This window comes from Aulonocara stuartgranti, assembly GCF_965226115.1.
Source record: "Aulonocara stuartgranti genome assembly, chromosome: 3".
Taxonomy (NCBI): domain Eukaryota; kingdom Metazoa; phylum Chordata; class Actinopteri; order Cichliformes; family Cichlidae; genus Aulonocara; species Aulonocara stuartgranti.
This window is the reverse complement of record NC_138941.1, coordinates 72,734,307-72,761,619: the sequence shown is the minus strand read 5'-3', so window position 1 is coordinate 72,761,619 and position 27,313 is coordinate 72,734,307. Positions and strand designations below refer to the sequence as shown.

General features: G+C 40.9%; 1 protein-coding gene across 2 annotated transcripts; it reads left to right on the top strand.

The window, feature by feature from the left end:
• Nucleotides 1-15,413: 15,413 nt before the first annotated feature.
• Nucleotides 15,414-27,091, top strand: LOC309703545 (scavenger receptor cysteine-rich type 1 protein M130-like). Of its 2 annotated transcripts, XM_082528451.1 has the most exons (8): nt 15,414-15,502; nt 16,628-16,660; nt 16,756-17,046; nt 20,769-21,092; nt 21,170-21,448; nt 24,259-24,582; nt 24,657-24,956; nt 26,848-27,091. In XM_082528451.1, exons 1-8 carry the CDS (start codon nt 15,460-15,462, stop codon nt 26,871-26,873), a joined length of 1,620 nt encoding a protein of 539 aa, XP_082384577.1. In that variant the 5' UTR covers nt 15,414-15,459; the 3' UTR covers nt 26,874-27,091. The 2 variants fall into 2 exon arrangements, with proteins under 2 accessions (XP_082384577.1, XP_082384576.1); XM_082528450.1 differs by lacking the exon at nt 26,848-27,091 and having other exon boundaries at nt 24,657-25,638.
• The last annotated feature ends 222 nt before the right edge of the window (nt 27,092-27,313 follow it).

Below are 27,313 nucleotides of genomic sequence, written 5' to 3'. Positions count from 1 at the left end.
GCTAGAAGGGGATGGGTGGGTGGGTGGGGGGGGGGGGGGGGATGCCTCCTCTGCACCCTGGTGACATACCCCTACTCCAAGGCACTGCATGTGTGGGTGGTTGTGGTGGAGCGGGAAGAGGGAGGCAGCTGGAGATGGGGAGGGAAGGAAGGGAGGGGCAAGTGACCCCTCCCTGGGGCCAGCTCCCCCGCTGACCCCAGTAGGCACCCCCCATTCTCCACGGACCGGGGCCCAGTGCAGCAGCGAAGTACAGTCCACCTGACCCCACCACAGAGAAAACTGCACCCACCCCATCATCCACTGATCTTCCAATTCAATTCAATTTTATTTATATAGCGCCAAATCACAACAAAAGTCGACTCAAGGTGCTTCATAGATACAGAGAAAAACCCAACAATCATATGACCCCCTATGAGCAAGCACTTTGGCGACAGTGGGAAAGAAAAACTCCCTTTTAACAGGAAGAAACCTCCGGCAGAACCAGGCTCAGGGAGGGGCGGCCATCTACTGCGACCGGTTGGGGTGAGAGAAGGAAGACAGGATAAAGACATGCTGTGGAAGAGAGACAGAGGTTAATAACAGATATGATTCAATGCAGAGAGGTCTATTAACACATAGTGAGTGAGAAAGGTGACTGGAAAGGAAAAACTCAATGCATCATGGGAATCCCCCGGCAGCCTACGTCTATTGCAGCATAACTAAGGGAGGATTCAGGGTCACCTGGTCCAGCCCTGACCATATGCTTTAGCAAAAAGGAAAGTTTTAAGCCTAATCTTAAAAGTAGAGATAGTGTCTGTCTCCCGAATCCAAACTGGAAGCTGGTTTCACAGAAGAGGGGCCTTAAAACTGAAGGCTCTCCCTCCCATTCTACTTTTAAATACTCTAGGAACAACAAGTAGGCCTGCAGAGCGAGAGCGAAGTGCTCTAATAGGGTGATATGGTACTACAAGGTCATTAAGATGTGATGGGGCCTGATTATTTAAGACCTTGTATGTGAGGAGCAGGATTTTGAATTCAATTCTGGATTTAACAGGAAGCTAATGAAGGGAAGCCAAAACAGGAGAAATATGCTCTCTCTTTCTAGTCCCTGTCAGGACTCTTGCTGCAGCATTTTGGATTAGCTGAAGGCTTTTCAGTGAGTTTTTTGGACATCCTGTTAATAATGAATTACAGTAGTTCAGCCTGGAAGTAATAAATGCATGAACTAGTTTTTCAGCATCACTCTGAGACAGGATATTTCTAACTTTAGAGATGTTGCGCAAATGGAAGAACGCAGTCTTACATATTTGTTTAATATGTGCGTTGAAGGACATATCCTGGTCGAAAATGACTCCAAGGTTCCTCACAGCGTTACTGGAGGCCAAGGTAATGCCATCCAGAGTAAGAATCTGCTTAGATACCATATTTCTAAGCTTTTCAGGGCCGAGTACAATAACCTCAGTTTTATCTGAATTAAGAAGCAGAAAATTAGCAGTCATCCAGGTCTTTATGTCTTTAAGACATTCCTGCAGTTTAACTAATTGGTGTGTGTTATCTGGCTTCATGGACAGATAGAGTTGCGTGTCATCTGCATAGCAGTGAAAATGTATGCTATGTCTTCTAATGATGCTGCCTAAGGGAAGCATGTATAATGTAAACAGAATTGGTCCTAGCACTGAACCCTGTGGAACTCCATAATTAACCTCAGTGTGTGAAGAGGACTCTCCATTTACATGCACAATTTGGAGTCTATTAGATAGATATGATACAAACCACTGCAGTGCAGTATCTGTAATACCTAAAGCATGTTCTAATCGCTCTAATAGGATATTATGGTCAACAGTATCGAACGCTGCACTGAGGTCTAGCAGGACAAGCACAGAGATGAGTCCACTGTCAGAGGCCATAAGAAGATCATTTGTAACCTTCACTAAAGCTGTTCCTGTGCTGTGATGAGCTCTGAAACCTGACTGAAACTCTTCAAATAAACCATTTCTCTGCAGATGATCTGTTAGCTGTTTGACAACTACTCTTTCAAGGATTTTTGATATGAAAGGAAGGTTGGAGATTGGCCTATAATTAGCTAAGACTGCTGGGTCTAGAGATGGCTTTTTGAGTAAAGGTTTAACTACAGCCAGCTTGAAGGCCTGTGGTACATAGCCAATTATTAGATATAGGTTGATCATAATTAAAATTGAAGAATTAATTAATGGCAGGACTTCAAATAGGATCAAAATCAAAACAGACATCTACCGGTAATTTCAGTGAGTAGACTTTAATTTAATCATGTCCAATTTGGAACATTTTGGAAATAATTCAACAGGTAGTGCCTTACCTTTGTATAAGCCGGCTTATGCCCACTCACGTCAGACCACTGGCTTGTGCCTGTCCGTTCGACAACCTCGGACCGTCCAAACCTCCAACTTCCACCCCAATACCACAGGACGAGCCCCCAAACTGTTACGGATTCAAATATTGGGGATGGATACAAGAGGAAAAACCACAATAACAACACTGGTCCGGCCGGGTTGAGTCAAACAATGATTTTAATGATCACACGCGTGGGAGATGGACACCGTACGCAGACAGCATCAGATCTCAAAATGGTGGAGCATTGATCAAACTCTTATAGCCTCTAGTGGCCCCCACCTTATCATAAAAGCCTAAACATTCACATGCTTTTTCTCACACGGCGCCTAAGCTACGACCTTGGCTCCCTGTTTATCTGCTCCTGCTGAGATGGGGCAGAAAACTCCAGCATGTTCCGTTCTCTTCTAATCAGACAAATAAGGCGATGACTTTCTGCGAACAGTATTTCTTATAACTCAGCAGTATAATGCATCATAAAACAATATCATTCATTCACACTAAATCAGAAGTGTAATGCAAATCAGTTTAACAAATGCAATAGTTATCAGCTTCTTCTAATTCAGGAGAATAATGCAAACTAAAACTACATAATAATTCACAATCTTTAATTAGGGGTATAACATGGCATAAAATAATATTATAATCTAATAATTCCCCCTGATGAGCTCATTAGAATAATGAGAAGTTCATGAAGTCAACTAGTTAACGTTAAAGGGATGGTTGGCTCAAAAGAGCTCTGACTTTTTCCCAGCCTGGCTACAGAGCTGAAGAGAAACCTGGGGTTGTTCTTATTTTCTTCAATCAGTGATGAATAGTAAGATGTTCTGGCTTTGCGGAGGGCTTTCTTATAAATCAGCAAACTATTTCTCCAGGCTAAACGATGATCCTCTAAATTTGTGACACGCCATTTCCTCTCCAGATTACGAGTCATCTGCTTTAGGGTACGTGTTTGAGAATTATACCACGGAGTCAGGTACTTCTGATTTGAGGCCTTAGTTTTCACTGGAGCTACAGTATCCAGAGTCGTACGTAGTGAGGAGGTGAAATTATTAACAAGATAATCGACCTCTGTTGGGGTAGCATTCAGATAGCTGCTCTGCTCTATGATGATACAGGGCATTGAAGATGATAACAGTGGGTGGATTATATTCTTAAACTTAGTTACAGCGCTTTCAGAAAGACATCCACTGTGATAAAGTCTACTCTCCACCGCTGTGTAATCAATTATTGTAAATGTAAATGTTATCAGGAAATGATCAGACAGGAGAGGGTTTTCAGGAAACACTGTTAAATGTTCAGTTTCGATGCCATATGTTAAAACAAGATCTAGAGTGTGATTAAAGTGGTGGGTGGGTTCTTTTACATTTTGAGTGAAACCAATTGAGTCTAATAACAGATTAAATGCCATGTTGAGGCTGTCATTTTTAGCATCTACATGGATGTTAAAATCACCCACAATAATTATTTTATCTGAGCTCAGAACTAAATTAGATATAAAATCTGAGAAATCAGACAGAAACTCTGTGTAAGGCCCAGGTGGACGATAGATGATAACAAGTAAGACTGGTTTCTGAGTTTCACAGCTGGTCAATGGTCAATGGTCAATGGTAACTTTATTGTCCCTGACGGGAAATTGATTCGCAGTATGTCAAAACGAACAACAAACATACAACCAACACATCACGTACACTCAATAAAAATATAATATAATATAATATAAGCCTGATAAAACAACCTAGATTATCCATCGGAAAAAGTGCAATGTGCAATGGCAACAACACTTACAATTTAGTGTTGTTAATTAAGATAATAGCACTAGGTACAAACGACAATTTATGTCGCTTTGTCTTCACTGCAGTCATTTTATAACGATGACCTGATGGAAGCAGTTGAAAATCGTTAAAGAGAGGATGATCTGAACACAACAGGACAGAGGTTACCTTCCTCAGCACCTGCCTGTTATAAAAGTCCACAAGCTGGACCTGAGACCTCCCTGAAATCTTGCCCGCCACTTTAACCAGATTGTTAAGTCTGGTCTTATTATCCATGGACATAATACCGTACCAAGCAATGATACAGAAAGTTAAAACAGATTCAATAAAACTTTTATAAAAGAGAGTCATCATTTCAGATGAAACCTTAAAACCTCTCAACCTCCTTAAAAAGTACAGTCTTTGTTGAGCCTTTTTCACTGTAGCAGCAAGATGCGAGGAGAGAGACAACAACCTTGTGGTGAGCCAGTGGAAGAGTTCAGCTGTTTGGAAAAACAGCCGTTTATTCTCACACACTGTGATCTATCAGTTAAGAAGTCTAAGATCCAACCAACGAGATTAAAATTAAGTTTAAATTGGTTAAGAAGCTTGTCCACTAAAAGATGTGGCTGGATAGTATTAAAAGCTGAAGAAAAATCGATAAATAAAAGCCGAGCATGAGCTTTGGCGCCATCAAGATGGCGATAAAGGAAGTTCAACAGAGTGACCACTGCATCATCCACACCTCTACAAGGCCTGTATGCAAATTGTAGTGGATCTATCAGCTTCTCTACTTGCTGCAGGATCTCCTTCCTGACAAGTTTTTCGAAGGACTTCATCACTAAAGATGTTAGAGCGACAGGCCTAAAATCATTTAATGATGTAGGTTTTGTGGTCTTAGCAACTGGAGAAATAATTGATTTTTTCCATACCTCTGGAACCTTCTGTTGCTGAAGAGATAAAAGAAAGATGTGATAAAAAAATACCACATAATTGCTCAGCGCATGTTCTAAGCACCTGGCCACATATATTATCAGGACCTGGACTTTTATTAGTCTTACTCATTTTAAAAAGATTTCCCACCCTTCTTTCATCAAAGAACAAAGCTGGGGGGCCTCTGGTGCTCTCTGTTAAGGAATCAAGTGTATTCCTTGGAATATTAGCATTAAATCTCGAATAAAATCTGTTCAGCTCATTGGCTAACTGAAAGTCTGAACTAAAACCAGGGAGACTTATCTTATTACAGTCACTGAGACAGTGACCAGTCATATGTTTCATGCCAGCCCAAGCCACCCTTAAGTTATTGCTACCCATCTCCGCCTCTACCTTATCCTTGTATTTTATTTTAGCTTTTTTAATTTCTGATCTAATCTCCTTCCTAATTTCTCTGACTTTCAAGGTATTCCCTTCAGTAAAAGCTTTATTCCTTTCGTGAATCAGCCTCATAAGAACTTTAGAGGACCATGGTTTGTTATTAGGGAAAGAATGCACAACCTTTGAGGGAATAATCGTGTCTCTACAGAAGGATATATATCCGCAGACAACGTCAGTGAGTTCATTAATGTCTCTACATGATTCAGTAAACACCGACCAGTCTGTACAGTCAAAGCAGCCCTGCAGGGCTAAAGAGGCATCACACCTTTATACGGTGTTTCCTCACTTTCTCTCTTCTCAGTACAGTCTTATAGACTGGCAGAAGATGCACCGTGTCGTGATCCGAGGATCCGAGAGCGGGGCCAGCCACAGATGTATACGCACCTTTTATAGAGCCATAACATAAATCCAGAGTCTTATTGAAGCGAGTGGGACAGTGCACATACTGATAAAAACTGCTCAGTGTTTTCTTCAAGTCGCAGCGATTAAAGTCCCCAAGAACAATATTAGGGGCTTCAGGAGAGAGAGATTGTAGAGAGTGGATGGCATTGGAGATGGTGTCAGTCGCATTCTTAGGATTCGCTTTGGGGTGGATGTAAACGACGGTGACGTTGATCTGTGGGAATTCCCTCGGCAGATCAAACGGCCTCAAAGACACAGAGAGGAGCTCAATGTCAGGCAGACACACTTGTCTGCGAACGGTCACGTTTTTACACCATTTCTGATTTATATACAAACACACCCCTCCTCCTTGCGATTTCTGGGTAGCTCCGGGGTCTCGATCCAAGCGTATGGGAACCCCGAAGCCATTTAGTTCCAGAGAACAATCAGGGTCAGAATCCTTGAGCCAAGTCTCTGTGAATGCCATTAGACATGCATCCCTGTAGTCACGTAAATGTGCAACATTCAAATGCAGATCATCTAATTTACTCCTCAGAGACTGCACATTAGCCAGAATTATTGATGGTAAAGGAATACGGTTGTACCGTATTTGCTTCCGCAATCGCTGACGTAGGCCTCCCTTCTTACCCCGCTTCCTTGCTTTGACTCTGTTAAAAATAAAAGTGGCCCTGTGATTACTGGATAATCCAGAGCTGGAAAACACTGGAGGGTGAAAAGAGTCCAAAGACGGGCCTGTCCACCGAAGATCCAGAAGAAACTCCCGTGAGTATGAAATTGTATGGGAGTAGCACTGACTCCAAACAACCGTCAGGATTGCCAATAAAACCAAGCAAAATAAAAAACCCATCTTCAACAAATGAAGTTCCACAAAACACAAGCCGATGCTGTAGGATTTCCTCAGGCAAAAAAAAAAGAAAAATAAGATAAAATAAAAGAATAAAAAAGTAAAAAATAAGTTAAGACACTGACACTAACAGACAGAGACAACCTGCTGGTCGCCACAAGAGCAGCGCCCTCTTGGACAATGTTAAGCACCAGGCTTTCAAATGAATTAAAAGTCTGTCTTGGTCTTATATAATCCATCATACAAAATGTAATCAAATGGAAAGGTCCCTTTTTAAAACTTGTTTTATCAGTTTTAATCTTTTAACTTTATGCATCAAGAAAAAATGTAATTATATGCAACATTCTCTGACTTGAATAAATTAGTTTAACATTTAAACTTATTTTCTGCACATTCCAGCATATAAAATAAAATATTTTTTTTGTGTTTACACTCAGTCTTTTAAATAGATGCAAGTAAAACACAGCAGAAAATAAATAAAGTCACAGACTAGCGGTCCTGTTGCTCTATTTTCACCTGTAAAGCAGGACTGGAGTAGGTGGAGGTTTACCCTGGTGCAGGTGTGCCGCGGTCAGTTGAAGAATCCGCGAGTGTCTCTGAATTTCCCATTACGCCGTTGCGCACTCGGTGCTTGCTTGGAACAAGTATAAATTGTACAATATAATATTATTATTATATTATTAGTATAGTACAAATATAAATTAAACACAAAACACTCACTCGTTCTCTCTTTCTGCTGTTACTCCCAAAACGTTCCCCTCTCCCTAAACAACCAAATCCAACGTGTTGCCTTTTTTTATTGGTCAACATGTTACATTTTCCCCCAACTGTAAAGAGGTGGCGGTTTTCTTTCGTTACTGGTTTTGTGCTGTCCTTAGGAAATGCTTCTTTATTTTGCTGCTACTCTTACTGTATAACAATAGTATTTAGAAAAAAAAACATTTCTTATATAAATATATATTTAATCATAACTCTGGTTTTAGTGGCCTGTCATTAAAATGTAATGAGTGGTTTACACTTTGAAGTCTGAACTTTCAAAACAAGCTGAAACAGAGCCTCAGTGTGGCTGCAGCTTGTTGCTATGTCAGCTCAAATCAGTGATGTGATTTGGAGATGCAGCACAAAGAGGGTCAATTACACTCACCTTCATTCCATTTACAGAGTGTAACAACTAACCACCTGTGTGAAATCTGAAATGCTCAAGGTGTTGATTCAAATGTGTTCTGGCACAATCATAGTCATTGGCTGCTGCTGAAAACAAGACATAAAGATGAAAACAATGAATTCCCCCTAATAAACTGTACGGTGCCCTGAATCATAAAGACAAATGACAAGCACAGACTCCATAATCCTTCCCCACTTCTTGCAACTCACACCATTGTTGTCTGTTCCTAGAAACACGTCTACCTTATTTGCTTTTAGGATTTTACCTGCTTTAACAGCTTGATTTCCCTAATGATTTGCATGTTGGTGAAGTAGGTTCACCTTTGATAACCTTGCTTGTGTTTCTTTAAGCCCAGAGGTGCGTCATTTCCAGATATGTTTTCTTTTGGAGAAGCACATGCCCATGATATGAACACATGGGCAATAATACCACTATATTTAGTTTTCGGAGCAGCACTACTACATGTAGTTGTTTTATTGTCAATAAAACTCTTTGAAACATGAGCATTATAGAATGCTTTATTGGTCAATATATCATAGAAACACGTTAAATAAAAGCTTAAAGTTTGCTTTGGTGCCACTGCGAAAACATTTAATGACATAAAAAACCTGTTGGCTTTATAGAACATCTGCAAGTCCACTTGTTACCTTTTTAAAAATTACAGATAGGCCAGAATTAGAAAAGGTAAGGTGATAATCAATAAACTGGTTTTGCCTTTGATCAAAGTTCAGAAAATGCACTAAACATAATACTGCAATAGTTTAGATAAAAGTGTTTATAGCATTTGCTTATCTACACGAATACAATAATATTATTAATTAGCATTTCTTAAAACATTTTTATTACCATACAGGGCTCTAGACTAACTTTTTGACATGGGCGCACCGGTACGCCTAACTTTAAAAATTTAGGCGTACCGGCACAAAAGTTAGGCGCACTCAAATTTTTCAACCGCATCGCTTAACACCGCAGTTTTACATGTGCACTTTCTTTGGGGGGGGAAGTCCATACAGACAATATTAATTTCTAAATTATTAACTAACAAACTTGTGCTTAAAGTGCTTTGTCAATATTGTAGAAAATGTTAAAAACTTAATCATCATCTTGGCCTCCTCTGACGACCTGTTTGCTGCTGTCTGCTGCTGAAAGGCCGTGGGGAGAGGGGACACTTGGGCAGTGCATTTACTGCAGCATATAATGTGTTTTCTGGATACACTGTGCTTTTTCAGCATTCAAATATTGATGGCACCGTGTCAGAGCACTGGCTATGAATTTCAGACAGATCAGGCCTTAACTTAACAAAAAAGTTATCAATAGTTCTTTTCATCTTTTCTTATTACCCACAGCTACAGTACATCCACTTCTCTCAGGCCTAGGCTGCTCACTAGGGCTGAGTATCATCACTGATTTCTATAATCCATTCAATTCCGGTTCTCAAAGTCCTGATTTGATTCAATTTAGCCTCAGACAGTCAGAAATATTATAATTCTGATCATTTATCAGTACTGATACACATGAGACTTCATCAGAATTGTGAAAATCACAGCAGATGCCTTTGTGTGAAAGTAACTGAGAATAAAACACAGGAAAACATGAAGGAGATTTTCCTGGTCTGGCTTTTTATAGCAGATAACCTTAAAAATATTCTGCAATTTTGCATAATTTTAAGAAATTTAAATTTCTTCAGTATTGAACAGCAGAAATTAGGCTTTCTTGTCCGAGGTCATTTAAGTGAAAAAAGAAAAAGCGCTGTAAACAACGGTAGACTGGTGGGTAATAAGCGAATGAATAATGCAGAAAACAGATTTGAGACGGGAAACTGTTCCTGAAGTACAGAGAGAGAGAGAGCTGTGCAGGAAGTGTGATTTTTATCGTGGTGGAAGCAAAACAGCAAAAGTCAGAGGGAATTCATGACGACATTGATCAAATGTGAAGCGCAGTTTGCTGCTTCTTTTGCTGCAGGCTCGGTGAATTTTGGTTGGAGAGAGGCAAAACCTGCAGCTCAGAATCAGCGCAAAAAGACGTAAACACAGCGCGGACCCGAAGAATCGCTAAGCTCCGACAGCGTGTCCGTGTTCAGGCCGTCGGGTGAGAAAGCCGAGAAAGACGAAGCTGATTCTGATGTGTTGGGTCCGCTCCGTGTTTAGGTCTTTGTGTGGAATCCGTTAATGAATTGATATCGCTTTATTCAAGCTACTCACCTCTCTCTTCCACCTGCACTTTCAACTGGACCACGGCCAATCAGAGAGGTCCCGCCCCTGACTATCTCTGATTGGTTTAGTCCACGATAGGGGCATAATGTGTGTCTGTTGTTGACCACACGGAGAGTTACAGAGATTTTTTTTTGTTACCGGAACAGTTGGTCGCACCTGTGCGACCAAATATTTATTTTTAGTCGCACCACTGAAAAATTTGGTCGCATTTGCGACCAAATTGGTCGCACTCTAGAGCCCTGCCATACCATTTTCATAACTCCACACGTCTTCACTTTCCACAGAAAGTTCACTCCCTCCTGATGTCCTCATTTGACAGTAAAATATATTAAGAGATCAATCAAATAAAGACCTTGTTAAACGTCAGCCCCAGTCAGCAGATGATCAGATGAGCTGCTTTACTGTAAGCTTAACTAAAAAACTTAATAGACTGGAGATAAGAAACCTTAATGTTAAAAATGTGTGATAAAAATGTTGTACAATAATAATTATGACTATATCTGTTATACAGATTCCAAGAATGGATGGAAGGTGTTCACTGTTCATCCTGCTGCTCTCAGGTCAGTAATATTAATATCTTCAACATTTGAAATATAGCTTTTAAACACACTAAGGAACACTGAAGTGATTTAGGTAATCAGATTACATGTACAGTTAAAAAAAATGTCTATTCATTAACACATCAACCACAAGAACAGAGAGAAAGTCTTTGCCTCACCATACCATGATTCTTATATTCATTTTAAATTATGTTACATATAAAAAAATAAATATTGGATTTATTGATTTATTTATTTGGGTGTATTTTATTTATTTATTTTCTTTTTTACAGCTATTTCTATGATAGCTATTGAACCAAATAGTTATTGTGAATTACTGTCATGAAAAACAGCCAGTTTATCCCTCTTGCCAGTCCTAAGCCCAGATAGAATAATTACATTTCCATACTGGATTGTTAGCACCCCGAGTTAACACTTGCCAACACCAGTGCTGTTGATGAGCTTGGTGCTGGCACAGGAGGAGGATAGGTGAATGTGTGTAAAGGAAAGGCAGTATGATGGTGAGAGTAGGGATTTTAAATATAGTGACTATGACTGTAAATGGAAAGAACTGGCTGGTGTGTTGCAGACAATAAAGGTACAAACACTGGTACTGGCATTAAATAAATTAACGATGTAAACTTAATTTAAAAAACAATGCTGCTGAATAAAATTGTTTTAATTAATTAAAATGTTGTAATTATATTCAAGATCATCTATTTTCCTTCATTTTAAATAATTTCCCCCAGGGATCAATAAAGTATTCTGATTCTGATTCTGATTGAGATAGTTCAACTTATTATTTTTGATCAACTTCAACTATTTTGCCCCCAAGTATCTTCTAGTCTTTGTTTTTATTGGTTTTCTTTTTTGAAATATTACATAAACATTGTAAAAAAAAAAGCTTTGATGTTCATTTTAACAGCCACAATAAAGGCTCACTTTTTGTTTAACTTCGGTTCAGTTGTCCTGTGTCTGCTGTTTGGGTCCGTACCTTAAACACACCGGCAATCCAGCCGTGACATCTGCGAAGCCTTAGGTCGGGTTGCTGGTCAGACCAGCCTTATGGGCTCAAAGTGTGGTCATAAATATTTTGTACTTGTAAATAAGCTTATCAGTACGAATTATGACCCAATTTTTCCTCCTTTCAGCTGATTGTTCAATCAAAAAAATTTTGAACAGAACAGATTGGTTGGTGGGGTACTGAAGCAATTGATTGCCTTAAAATTTTGACCTTTTCTCTGACATGTTTCTTGAATTTTTTCATGTCCAGATCTTTGATTTTTGTGTAATTAAAAAAAATACAAAAGTGAAAAAGAAATATTGAGTTTTGCTAAAAAGAAAAAGTGACTCAATCCTTTTAAGTTATGTTCCAAAAATGCTGTAATACTTGTATTATTATTTGTACTATATTAGTTGTACATAATTGCACTACACACAATTAAAAGTATAGGTCACTCACCAGGAGACTTTTTTATGTTATTTTCCCTCCATTTAGACTCAAAGAAGCTTGATGTCTGAAGGCGCGCCGTGGTGTGAAATACAAACTTCCCCCAAAAATGTTGAACCAAGAATTGTGATAGATCAAAGGCTATAAAAAAATAAAAGGGCAGAAATCTATCTAAAACAGTAAGGAGTAAAATACCTGAATTCTACTTAAGTACAACAACAAATTACTGATACTTTGTTACTTTTTTTAGTTACTTTTACTTCCTGCCTCTGGTTAGCCTTACACCAAGATGGCCACATGTACATCATGTGAGGCCCAGCGTCTCTTCAGATTGTTTTTTTTTCTTTTTTTTTGTCCCGTTTGGATCTATAGCCATCAGAATTGTTGTCTTGAGGCTTGCTTTCTCTTCTGTTTTTATTTCTCCATACAGGTGATCCAGGTGTTTTGTTTGTTTTTCTCTCTTCCCCCCTTCTCACCGTCTCTTCTCCCCTTTGGTTTTCTTTCTCTCCCTCTCTTTCTTTCATTCTTTCTCCCTGTCCTATCCCCCAGTCATGTCTGTCCCGTTTGTAGCAACCGAAAATAAAATAAATTCATTTCCATCTCCTCTTTACAATCACGTTTAAGGGTGCGCGTATGTTTATTCAACCATGGCTATGATAATAGCTTATCGTGCACAGTCCTGAGTGGAGCGATAGTCCAAAATATCAGTACAGGTTAAATGAAGGATGTGCAAAAGGTCCTCAACGCTTTCACAGCTGGAGTTCAATATTTCAGAGTCCACAAAAGCAGCAGAAAATGTAGACACTTATTAGGCAATATACTCCACTATAATTCCTATTAATAATTGTTATTTAAGTCCAGTTATTTAAAAATCAATACTAATTTTCCATGACCGACTTCTACATGTTTGAGTAGTAAACAATTGCCATGCTGCTCTTATCTGCATGATCGCAGCTAAATTTTGTGTGTGTGTGTGCGTGCATGCGCGCGCGAGCATGAATAGTTAAGACCATGACTGCTGTGAAGCAACCTCTGTTATCACCATGCCGGGAATTTACTGAGTTAACCTCAGATGACATTTGCCCTCAATACATCAGCCATAAAAATACAGGCTCTGAAAGGTGCTCTGAATAAAACGTAAGTCTTTGGAGGACGTTTCTACCAGCTGTTGTGCAAAGCTAACTTAACCTTGTTCTATATTAATGCAATAATCAAATAATGTTAGCATATTGCTGCGGAGGTGTGGTCAATGGCTCAGCTGCAGGGGAGGTGGGCCAGTGCCAGGGAGATTGGAGGAACAGGTGGAGGTGATCCATCTGATAAGATTTTCCTTCTATTTCAGAATCAGGTTCTGGTTGTTTGGCAGAAATGGTCCATTATGAATGTAAAAAATTGTGAATATTTCAGCATCGTGGTAGATGAGATGAAGTGTGTTACGAAACAAGAGCAGATTTCATTTGGACTTAGTTCCTTTTATAATTGAACCATCAAGGAGAGTTTTCTACATTCTGAATCTGCTGGGAGACTAGCTGCAGTGCAACTTGAAAAGACTGTCCACTTATTGAAACGCTATGGTTTACAGAACAAAACTGTAGTGGTCATAAAGTGCCACTGACAGTTGGCACAAAGTGGAAATTCTTTGAATAAATCTAAGCATCATCACCTTAAATGCAAATTTATTTCCAGTACACTCAATGTAACTTCACACTGAGTATGAAAGCACAGCCGCTGTGCACCAGTCAAAGACTTTAATTCAGCACATTACTGCAGACTAACCTGCTCATCGTGGACAAAACTACCCAATATTTTCATTCGACATTTTATTTTATTTTTCATTCAACACAAACTTTGTATAGCAAGGTTTTTTGCCGTATGTTTCCCAAAATAGAAACACGTAATGTATCAAAGCACGCCAAATGCAAATCCAATACGTTTTCAACATTTTGTAGTTAAGTGCCCCAGCACATATTTATCAAACTTTGCAAATGAGAAGCAAAAACTGCTCAAAGTGATAATTTAAATCTGCTGTTATGGCTTTTTCAACACATTTGTACGTACATTTACATTTACATTTGTCAAAGTCAACATACAAGAAATAAAAAAGAACTTGTCCCACCGTTAATGTAAGTTATAACATGTACAGTCAATTAAAAAACAAACCATAAGGGTAAAAACATAAAAAATTAAAAAAGGTAGGCTAAGCGGGTTGCGTGAGTGCACACAGCTTTAAACTAATACTTTGTTCACACAGTTTTTGATTTAATCACAGCATTCAGTCTTCTTGAGTTGTGGTCAGCACAGCACATCTTGACAGGGCAATATTTGCCCACTCTTCCTTGCAAAACACTCAAAATCTATCAGATCACAAAGGCATCTCTTCTGCATGGCGTGCTTTTGAAGAAATATTCTCCCCCTAAAAGATTTGTTTTGTAATAGAAGTTAATAAGTTACAGCAAACATTAAAAGCTTTGAATGATTTTTAACATTACAAAAACCAGGCATTTTGAAGGGGTATGTAAACTTATTGTATTGGGTTTTTTTTTTTTTTTTAAAGAATTAATAGTAGTGTGTTTGTAATAAACAAGCCTTTTATAACCTTTGACCCCTCGCATATAGCTTCATCAGCAGATTTGTGAATCGATCAATAGGTGGTCTTTTCCCCCTCCCAGTGTAAATATCAACAGTACACCGAGTTCTTTTGATTCATCAGAGGCATCTGATGGAAGACAAAACACTGCTCCATTTAACACTTTATTACTTCTAGAAGGGAGGTGCATCCTGCATGACACGCTGCCGCAGATCTCAAAATGGTAGTGCGCCCCCAACAGTCTCATTACAGAAGCTCTCATTCCAGTCTAAACAACAGTGTCTCAGTAACTTTCCACTAGAGATGGTCCCTCTTATCTACATTTTCCCAGGCAAACATGAGCGAGAGTCTGCAGCTTTCTACTCCCCAAGGACACATGGTCTCATGCCTTTATTTTTCAGGGCTGTGTCCGCTTAATACTAAAGTATCTGACGTTATAACAATTATTAATAAAAAAAAGCATATCATTATTAAGGCACTGCAAATTATTTAATCCCAACACCAGTCAGATCAGCCCAGATATGCAGCTTCTGGCCTGAAGTCTAGTCACAGCAGCAGACTCCTGTATTCAGAGACAAACTGGGAGTGAACTGGTCTGAGAGTGGACACCAGTATAAAAACTATCTGATCCACTGCTCACACCGGAAACATGGCTGACAGGAAAAGGTCAATGTGAGATGACACCGATTAATTGAAAACAGTCAGAGAGGCGTGAAGCTCCGCCTCCTCCTGTGGCAGGTATAAAGGCAAAGTACATGTGATGATCAGAGCAGAGAGATATCAACATGGACATTAATCCCCTGCTGCTGCTGATGCTGTGGAGCTCAGGTAGGACACTAACATCACACGACACACACATGCATCATATAAAAGGATCAGTGAAGGAAAGAAAAAACTGCACTGTGACACTTGAACAGCTTCGTTCAGACGTCAAAAAACAAAAGTCAGTTTTTAATCTGTTTACGGTCACTTTGACCTGCAGCCTCACATGTTTTAAAACTTTATTAACTATTCTGCTGCAATCATTTAAGAGCCACAGTTTTCATCTTTCTGCAGAATTACTTTAGTTTGTAGGTTTATGTAACAGGAACCAATAAGAATACGACCCAAAAATCACTTACTTACGACCCCGAGCTGACTGTTGTGTCACTTTGGGGTCGTAAGTAAGTGATTTGAAAGAACAATAAAATACCAATGAAAGTGCAACTGCAGTACCAAACCCTACAAACGGTTTACCACATCTAGTAGTATGCATTCCACAGTCTTTAAACTAGAAGAGTTTGTGCCTTTGAAAGGGTTAAACAGGTCATTGTATTCCTGTTTTGTCTTTCTGGAGTATTTTAAAAATCCTGAAGCTGCTTCATTGACATTCCTGAGTTACGTTTACCTGCTGCTGTCATTCAAAATTTAGATTTTCAAACGGGGAGGTTTCCTGATCTGATGCAAGAAATCCCCCCTGACTGATGCATTGTCGCTGCAAAATTACACTTTAACTGGTGGCCTGCTGCACATAACGTATCAGGGGCTGAGAACATTCTGCTTTGATGCCACTGTGCAAACACAGGGGCGATCAATAACTGTTTGAGTCACTGATTGTCTTATTACTAAATCTCGATTCAAAAAAGTCTATAAAAAGACTTTACAGACTGCTACTACTAGTTATGTTTTTCTTTAGTCCCATGTGCTTTCATTTAACAGTACTTAATGGGAGTCCCATTAAGCTTTCTCTTCATACTATCTATTCAACGGAGGTTTCTTCCTACCAAGAGGGACTTTTTCATCCCCACTGTCATCATGTGCTTGTTCATAGGGAGTCATATTCATATTATTGTACTTTTCCAAGAGGTTTTGAGACAAAGTTAAGAGGCTTTGAGATTTGCACATGAGGCAGGTGACGCAGCCAAGAGAAAAAAAAAACACAAAACGATGGTTCTTCTCTCATTTTCTCCTCAGGACTCCAGGCTGAAGTAAAACACGATTCAACAGGTAAACAGAAAAAAAAATAGTACCAAAATCAAACTCACTAGAAAATTCCACGAGGAATTTCCCCTCCTTACTGAAACTCTCTGCTTTCTGTTCAGAGTTTATGAGGTTGGTGGGAGGAGCCAGTCGCTGTGCAGGCACACTGGAGCTGAAGCATCAGGGAGAATGGAGACGAGCTACTAGTGGAGATGTAGTGGACTACTTTGAAATGGAGGCAGCAGCTGCTTTCTGTCGAGATCTAAACTGTGGCTCTGCTGTTTCTTTACGAAAGAGACAGGTGTCATACCAATCTTTGTGGCTACTCATAGCTGAATGTCGACCTGATTATGATCTGCCAAGATGTGTAATGTCGTGGAACGCTTCTTCGGTTCTGGAGCTCACCTGTTCAGGTAAGCCAGACTGGTGATATTAGATGATGTCACCAGTCTGTGACATCATCTAATGATTGATAGAGGTTGGTGAAGCAGACAGCAAAGGTCCTGTTTGATAACTACTCCTGTTTCTGCATCTTGGCTTGACTTAACTCTTTAGTTTCTTTTCATATTTGTGCATGATTATTTTGAGTTTTTATGTATTTTTGCTTCTTTCTGTTCTGCATTCTATTGTTTTTAACTTATTTTCTGTACAGCACTTTGGTCCTGTGCTGGGTATTTTAAAGTGCTTTATAAATAATATTGGACTGGATTTTCATCATGTAATTAGAGCTGTGAGTAAGAAACAAGCTCACTTCATACAGGTCCTTTGAATACACTCCACAGCGCTTCTTGCAGACAATAACACAACCTGGTAAAAAATAGTTGAAAAGCTACAGACCCCGTTTGTCTGTTCATGTTAATCTCTGGCTCTCTTCCACAGCATGTCTACGGCCCTGTCTTCCTACCTTCACCTCTACCTGGTTGCAGTAGATGGCTGCACCTCCCTGAGTTAAACTGAATTTACATTCATATCATGCATAAAATCATGGCTGACTTTGCTCTGAGCACTACAGACAACTATTATTCTCCGAGCTCCATCTATTGCTAACCTTTCGTGCTTTAGTGATGGTCTTTCCTGCCCAATGTTTTTTTTTTTCTCTTATTAGCTGCTTGTGTATTTAAATCCCCTTCAATTTAGTTTCAGTTATTTAGCACCAAATACCTCAAGGCACTTTATATTGTAGGTAAAGACCTTACAATAATACAGAGAAAATCCAAAAGATCTGACAATCAACTGAGCAAGTGCTTGGTGAGAGAGGGAAGGAGAAACTCCCTGTTAACAAGAAGAACCTCTGATAGAACAGTAGTATCTCATAATTATGTCTTGATGCATGCTTAACCATCCAGGTATGTAATCTCAAGTGCCTTCATCCATCAGCTGAGATTGAAGTCAGTTCGATGAGTGACAAAATGTTTCTTCCACTGAAAGTGTTGAACTCCATGCCTGGAGTGCCGGTGTCCTGCAGGTTTTAGATGTGTGCTTGATCCAACACTGCTGATTGAAATGGCTAAATTACCGCCTCAACATGTCTTGAAGTTCTCCAGGAGCCTGGTAATGAACTAATCATTTGATTCACGTCTGTTGACCCAGGGTCATATCTAAAACCTGCAGGACACTGGCCCTCGAGGCCTGGAGTTCGACACCTCTGGTTTAGATGAACAGAATGAACCTTTTGGGGTGTCTCATAATTACACGCAGATGGGGTTGTGGCGGGGCCTGCGGTGACGTGCAGAAGAGGCGGACCCACCTGCACGGCATCCGCAATCATGCCCCGCCGAATTAAATATTGTACTGGGTCCTGTGGTTGGCGTTGTTGTTGTGATAATGTTGAGCGGGCAGCGGGAGAGCTGCAGCTCTGTGAGCATTGTGAACAGCAACCGTGTGAGTCAATAAAGTATGCTGCAAAGCATGAATTTGCACCCGGGTCTGCCGTGGTCTTTTACAGGGGTGTAAAACACATGGTGAGTGAAAAGGCCACAAGTATGCCCTAGTCTGGATGCAAGTGCTCTTTTGGAGAGTTCTGATAATATAAGGGCCTTAAGACAGGAAAGGCCAGTCATTTACTTAGTTAGCTTTCAGTGTGTTGTCACTACTTTCTGCTCTCCTCATACCTCTGTGTTTCCTTGTCGAGGTGAGTTTCCCTTTCTGGAGTTCCATCTTTTGTTCAGACTGGGTAACCTGCTGTATTCTGCTGCTCTGAGTGTCATTAAAGCTCAGTGAATGTCTTGGAGTTCGTCTGCATGGGGGTGGGCACGCTACACGGACTCCAAAAAGACCATCAGGGTGTACACCTCACCCCTGGCGTCGTTGCTCACCTCTCAATTTTAAATACAAGTAGACATTGAGGGCTATCAGGAGGGACTATGCGCTTACCTGCTGCTCTCTGGCAGGTAGCTCCATGCCCTCCTGGGTTTTAAATGCACCTTAAAACACACATGCATCAACACTACATATGAGTGGGCAGAGGGAGGCTTGGAGTCTTCTCTCACCCCCGTTCTCTGCAACCTGCTGGAGCGGGGGACCAGGAGGAGGAGTTGGCCGTCCGACTGGGGTCTGGAGTGTGGGGCCTCCCTGCTGCTGTGGAGTCGGGGCGGTCTGCCTCTCCCCACCGCAGGGAAAAGGGTAACACCACCTGGGTCTGGGTGCAGTTCCCCCCTCCAGGGGCAAGGGTACCTAGACCCGGTTGGTAGAGTACGCTTGGGGAGTGTGATTGTGTGTACAGTGTCTCTATGTCTGTCTCCACATTGGTTGAGTGTGGAGTAAGTGCATATGAGAGCATGAGGGGGGGAATGGATGTTTGTGTCTGTGTGTGCCTGTATGTCTGTGTCTATTTGTCAGGTTGGGTATCAGACGCCACCTCTCTGGGGACATCTCGGGCCCTCCAAGGTTTGGAGGCCTATCTCCCCCCACCACTTCCCCTACCGGTGGCAGACGCCCTCAGACGTCGGTGCGTTGGTGGTTCTTTGTGTCCGGGGATTGGCGTCCAGGTACACACCGGCTCACTCCTTGGTGGCGGCATGTCGGGGCCTGGAGCCTGGGGCTCGCTTGGGCCACTTCGGAGGTGGGGTGCCCCCGGCCTCTCGGCCTGGGGCTCGGTCACTCAGGCACAGCTGGCTGCCGGCGGAGCTCACGGGCGCGTCACTGCAACTCCCCCTGGCTTCTGCTCCGCGGCTGCTGAGTGAGCCCTCATCTGGGACTCTCCTCAGCTCTTACTGGGACAGTGGCGCGGCTGCCCCTCTGTTGGTCTTCCTTGGTCTCTTGTGTTCTGGGGGCCTCTGGATGTCTGGAGTTTTGATCTCCTCCATACCTGCTTCATGCCCTGGAGGACGGGGCTGTGGCCCCCCCACACCCTCTAGCAGATCGTTACATGAAGGAACCTTTTAAAAAAACAAGCGCGTCCATGCTCACAGGTGTACACACGGGTGATCACACACACAAACTACACCCTTTTTGGCTCCTACCTCAAAGCACACTGTGTTCTGTTGATCTTACGTGCTGCACAATAATGTTTAATATTTAGTATTTACTGTCATATTCCCATATATCATCGTGATGTTGTTTATTCTATTACTCTTGTTCTCTTCTGCTTGTTTTCTTTATTCTTTCTCAACAGGTGATCCAGGTGATCGATAGATGTATTTTTTTTTGTCTGCTTATTTAGTTGGTTTTTGTTTTTTTTGCCCTTTATCCCCCATCCCTCTTCTCAGCTGTTTTTCCCCCTCTTCCTTTCTCCCTTTTCTTTTCCTCATTCAAGTCTGTCCCGTATCTAGCAAGTGAAAATAAAAAAAATAAATAAAATAAACAATAAAAGGTGAATCAAATAGACCATTACGGCAAGGCTGGGATGGTCAATTTGATAAAGTAAATCGGTTGGGCATCTTTCTTTGCCTTTAGACAATAATTCTGATGGCAAAAGAACCAAACGGGACAAACGGGAGTTTGTCTGCATTTGATGACACATATCAGTGTGAACTGTGTGTGTCAGTAACATGTGTGTGTTCTGATGTTAATGATGAAATGATGTTGGGGTTGTGCTGCGTAGACTTTGAATCAGTGAAAAGTTGTTTGCTGACCTCTTCTTCTCGTGTCTGCTGTCTCTGATCTCTCTCTATTTGATCTCCTCTGATCTCTTCAGACTCTGTGAGGCTGCTGAATGGGACCAGTCTGTGTTCAGGCAGACTGGAGGTCAACTACAACCAGTCTAATCAGTCCAAGCAGAGCTGGACCTCCGTGTGTGAAGATCATTTTGACCAGCAGGATGCAGAGGTGGTCTGTAGGGAGCTTGGCTGCGGGCCTCCCTCAATCCTCCAGGGGGCACTCCATGGAGACATGGGGGCTCCAGTGTGGAGCAAAGAGTTCCAGTGTGAAGGCCACGAGTCTACTCTCCTGGACTGTAGGAGCTCAAACTCTACTAGAAGCAGCTGCTCACCAGGCAAAGCTGTTGGACTCACCTGCTCAGGTAGAAGAGCAGCTGCAGCTTCGATTTGCTTCAAACTCACTTCATTTTTTACTGATGACTCTCTGCTTTCTGTTCAGAGCCTATCAGGTTAGTGGGAGGAGCCAGTCGCTGTGCAGGTACACTGGAAATGAAACTGGGAGAGTGGAGACCAGTGGATGGAGATAATTGGGCCCTGAGGGAAGCAGCAGTTGCCTGTAAACAGCTGGACTGTGGCTCTGCTCTTGCTATAGAACACAGGAAGTCCTCAGACAGACCTGTGTGGAGGATACAACATGACTTTGTTAGGAGTAGATTTCCTCTGAGGGAGTTTGTAATACCAGTAAACTCTTCCTCCACTGTGGATCTGACATGCTCAGGTAACCACATCACTTCATCATTTGTTACATGAGGAGGTAGAGTAGACAGTGTGTTTTTCATCATGCTGACTTATGAGAGTTAACTTTTTATTGTCATTGCACAGTTTTACCTATAGTACAGTGAAAACGGGTGCCATGTTGGCACTACACACAGCACAACAAGACAACAACACACTATCTTAATGTAATAATTAAAGAGACATTAGATTAAGTGCATGATAAATAGAATTAGTATATGTTGGGGGGGGGGGGGGTGTGTCCAATGATTTTTGACCCTCTGAAGTGCTTTTTTTGTGCCATGGTGCTGCTGGAGAACCACACACAGATGCAGTTGTCAGCACACTTTCAATGGAGTAGCTGTAGAAGACGATCAGCAGGTCCATTTTTTTGAGGATTCTCAGGAAGTGGAGACACTGTTGGGCCTTCCTCATGTCCTCTTTTCTTCTTTGACATGGAAATTGTTTCCTTTCAACAATCACAAAGGATCTTCCATTTCCATAAATGTGCCCGGAGCAGATGAAGAAAAAGGTGTATCCGATGTGGAAGTGTTTTAGAAAGTGCTGTGATAAATACCTGTACATATGAGCACAGACTGTGTGCAGGTGATGGAGTTTGTTAACACCACGCTTACTTTGAAATAAGTGTTTAAGGACCAAAATATATTATTAGAACCTAGTTACACAGTGGGCTCTAATATAATGCAGAGTCTATAGAATGTTATTTATGTCACAACAAATGTGCAAGAAAATAGTCAAAACCAAATTCTTTGCACGTAAATTCAACAACTAGTGTGAGCAGAACTCAGCTGCGCACACAAAGAAGCCATCGTTAACACCTGATTGTCTCCTTTGAATGTGCTGGTACAGTTTTACACTGTAGTGAGTAGCTGTCTCCATTTGGAGAGAAATCCTTCTTGTGAGTGTAAAGATATTGTTAACTGTCTGGAGGCGGAGCCCAAATCATGATGGGGTCCTAATGGATGGACCCTTCAGGTTACTGTGTTGAACTGAGTTACACAGTGGCAGAAACGCTCGTTTAGACTGTATTTGGTAACAATTGAAGTTTGCTGAAACAATAATTAACAGTTATTGTTTGCAGCGCAGCATTGAAAATACTGACAACAGTCCCTGGATTATTTAATATCCAGGGACATTAATTAAACTATTTTGAACCAAAAGATTCTAAGGCGACTTCTGAAGCTCTGCAATCCTGTTCTATTATTCTGTTGGACAGTATCACATAGTTTCTATGACTTAATAAGTAAAATATGAAAAACTCATAATGAGAATCAGGAAAGGAAGTGTGGATCCGAATCTGGCAATTAGAACTTTGGCCAAAAGACAGACATTTAAACCTGCCAACAAAACGTTGCTCAGTCTGCAGCAAACACAGGAAACTGCACATACATAACTGGAAGGAAATGCTTAAAAACATACCCTAGAATTCAGCAATCTTTAAAAAAATTTTCCAGACATTTATACATCAGTCCATGCACTAGTGCACAGGAGTAATAACAGCTGTAGATGAACTTGCAAAAACGTGCAAAATGCACTTTCAGAAAGTTAAGAAATGTCCCTACCCTCACCTATGGTCACGAGCTGTGGGTAGTGACCAAAAGAACGAGATCGCGGATACAAGCAGAAATGAGCTTCGTTCAGAAGGGTGGCTGGCCTCTCCGTTAGAGATTGGGTGAGAAGTTTGACCATTGTGGCTTCTGGTTCATGAACCAGCCAGAGGAACCTGCTGTTTTAAGCAACAGAATTGTTTAGCATCCATCTAAAAATGTAAAACATAAAACTATAATTTTGGCAACTTTGTAACATTGATTTACCAGCTGTTATAATTATGATGTCTACATGTTTAATCTTGATCTTTTACTAAATTTACTACTGTTAACTCCTCTGATAACACTTAATGTCATTTATTAACAGTAATGGATGAACAAAGCAGGCCCAGTGGGTTGATTTGGCGAAACATAATACATTTTAATAACATTAAGGCTAACATTAGCATTAGCACCATGAAATGAATAATCAACCATTTGTTTGAGCACTTTAAAAAAAAGAGAGTAAACTTTTAACTCAATGTTGTCAAATCAAAAATGGTTGTTCAGTAAGTCCTCTAACACTATTAGATGTCACAAAAAGTATAACTACCTACCTTAGTTTCATCAAAAGCACTCAAAATAAGTTGGAGGGTTTTTTTATTCTTAATGTTTACATTCACAGTGACGTTTTCAGCATTTTCAGCAAGTATCAGATTTAAAATAGAATTTGTTTCCTACGTGAAATGAATAAATGTGATAAATATGAAACATTATAATATTACATTATTATAACATTTTAATATGTGGCGTAATTTGATCACAAAGGTTTTAATTACAAAGGTTTTTATAGTTTTCTCTTTATCTTGCAGTCAAAACACACACACACACACACACACACACACACACACACACACACACACACACATTTTTATACATCTCTGGCCACCCCTCCCTGGTTTGAAAAGCACCCAAAGACTTGAGTCAAGTAAAAGACCTGTTAGATGGTATCTCTTAGCTGGAATTTTTCTTCAGTCTTTAGGTTCTTCTTCATATTTGTGCACATTTGTCATTGTTCAGTTGTATATTTTGTTTCTTCTAAAGCTGTTTTTCTGTTGTCTTTGGGTCTGTTTGGTTTGGATTTACTGGACGAACTCTGATTTTCACACCTGAAAGTTTGAATCAGTGAAAAGTTGTTTGCTGACCTCTTCTTCTCGTGTCTGCTGTCTCTGATCTCTCTCTATTTGATCTCCTCTGATCTCTTCAGACTCTGTGAGGCTGCTGAATGGGACCAGTCTGTGTTCAGGCAGACTGGAGGTCAACTACAACCAGTCTAACCAGTCCAAGCAGAGCTGGACCTCCGTGTGTGAAGATCATTTTGACCAGCAGGATGCAGAGGTGGTCTGTAGGGAGCTTGGCTGCGGGCCTCCCTCAGCCCTCCAGGGGGCACTCCATGGAGACATGGGGGCTCCAGTGTGGAGCAAAGAGTTCCAGTGTGAAGGCCACGAGTCTACTCTCCTGGACTGTAGGAGCTCAAACTCTACTAGAAGCAGCTGCTCACCAGGCAAAGCTGTTGGACTCACCTGCTCAGGTAGAAGAGCAGCTGCAGCTTCGATTTGCTTCAAACTCATTTCATTTTTTACTGACTCTCTGCTTTCTGTCCAGAGCCTATCAGGTTAGTGGGAGGAGCCAGTCGCTGTGCAGGTACACTGGAAATGAAACTGGGAGAGTGGAGACCAGTGTATACAATGGCCAGGACCCTGAGGGAACCAGCTGCTTTTTGCAAACATCTGGACTGTGGCTCAGATGTTTCTGTAAAAAAGAGAGAGCCCTCAAACACACCTATGTGGCTTCTCAGATTTTTCTGTGAACCTTCTTATTTTTCTATGATGGGGTGTTTACAGTCACCAACCATCACCAGTGAATCATTTACTACTGGTTCAGTCATGGAGCTCACCTGTTCAGGTAAGCCAATCAGAATCAGAATCAGAATCAGAATCAGAATACTTTATTGATCCCTGGGGGAAATTATTTTTTGTTACAGTGCTCCATTTTAAACCAACATTAAGACAAGACAGACAATACGCTAACTAAGAATAGTACAATATATACATATATATACATACATACATACATAAGTCACTTATAAATAAATATTTGGAAAAGAAACATGTGTAGTTGTAGCAGCAAACAGTGTGTTAAGTGGATGCATTGTACAGGGAGATGGCCACAGGCAGGAATGATTTCCTGTGTCGTTCAGTGGTGCTTTTCGGTAATCTCAGTCTCTCACTGAACGAGCTCCTGTGACTGACCAACATGTCATGGAGTGGGTGGGAGGTGTTATCCAACATTGTCTTTATCTTGGACAGCATCCGCCTCTCCGACACCACCTTGAGGGAGTCCAGCTCCATCCCCACAACATTGCTGGCCTTACGGATCAGTTTATTAAGTCTGTTGGCATCTGCGACCCTCAGCCTGCTCCCCCAGCATGCAACAGCATAGAGGATCGCACTGGCCACAACAGACTCATAGAAAATCCTCAGCATTTTCTGGCAGATGTTGAAGGACCTCAGTCGCCTCAAAAAATAGAGACGACTCTGGCCCTTCCTGTAAAGTGCTGTGGTGTTTTTAGCCCAGTCCAGTTTATTGTCAATGTGTACTCCAAGGTATTTATAGTCCTCCACAATGTCAATCTGTGACATCATCAATTGTATAGCTAGAGGTGGGTGAAGCAGACAGACTTGAGTCCAGCAAACATGCTTTTTGATAATAGCTTCTGTTTTTGCATCTTAGCTAGATCCTTTAAATATACGTCACATTACTGGGACTGATCTAGCTCCCAGCACTACAGACAGCTTATTATTCTATGAGCTCCGCCTTTATCCTCTCCTGCCTTAGTGATGGCCTTCCCTCCTCAGTGTTTTCTTCTCTGATTAGCTCCTTGTGTACTTTAAAGGCCAGCCGTTTCATCAGTTAGCTTTCAGTGTCTGTTCACCACCTGCTGCTCTCCTCATATCTCTGTTTCCCTTTTAGGGTGACTTTCCTTTTCTGGAGTTCCATCTTTTGTTCAGACTGGGTAACCTGCTGTATTCTGCTGCTCCAAGTGTCATTACAGCTCACTGAATATGTTAGAGTTTGTTGATTTACCGCTGTATGAATACAATTCTATTGAATCTGATTAAATTGGACAGATGAGCATTTCAGACCCTTATTGTAACTGAGTACTTTTACTTTTACATGTACTTCTAAGTAAGAAGTAAGAATCACTGTGATCCATGATGTCATTTAAGTCCAGACCTCAAGTTAACTGAAATGTTGTGTTGGCATAAAGAAACCAACAAACCTCAGTACACTCAAACAATTCTGTAAAGAACAGTAGGTCGAAATTCCTACATAAGTATCTGAGAGTCTGATAAACTCATTAGCACTAGCTTTTCTGCTTGCTCACTTCTATCCTCTTCTTCTATATTTCTGTGCCTTCTTTCCACCTCACCACCATGTGAACCAGAGCTTTCAGCTGCTCTGCTCCCAGGCTGTGGAACTCTCTAACCCCAGATATAAGAAACATTGGTTCTCTCCCCCAGTTTATACCTCAACTCAACACCCATCTGTTCATATCTGCATATTCACTGTAAACCCACTTTTTGTTAATTCTATCTTGTGCTTTGTTTTATTGTTCTTCATTTTGTCATGTTTCTATTATGTGTTTTCTCCTATTGTAAAGTGTCCTTGGGTATCTTGAAATGCGCTTTATAAATACGTTTCATCATCATTATTATTGTTATTATTGTTTTTGTTGTTGTTTTTGTTGCTAAAGATGGATCTCTGTGCTGTCATGTCTCTCATGTCTCTCTAGGAGAACAGGGGCCTGGTGGACTGTAACCTCGGTGTTGGTGCTGCTGAAGGATGGCTGGCTGAAGAGGGAGGTTCTCAGGGAGCAGAAGAGGCAGTCCAGTGAGCTAATGTCACAGTCAGACACATTTTCATCTGACAAATGAGGAACCATCAGTTCAGATTTGAGTTTTTTCCCTTTAAACAGCCTTCAACTGTAATGATTCTGCAGTTTTCTTACTGACAGCATTAAAATACTAAACCTATCAGTGTGTCTGTAAGTCTGTGAAGTTTGTCTAATCTCCCTGCTCTCTGTTTCCTACTAGACATATCAAATATGAGCACAGGTGATGAGTTTCCTCTAAATAATCCAGTGGTGCGCTCTGCTGTTTTTGTTGCGGACATAATTTAATGTAGACTTTATTTGAAGGGTATTTATTAAAGAAATTTAGCAGTTGCAAAGCTAAAGGAGAATCAAATGATAATAACAA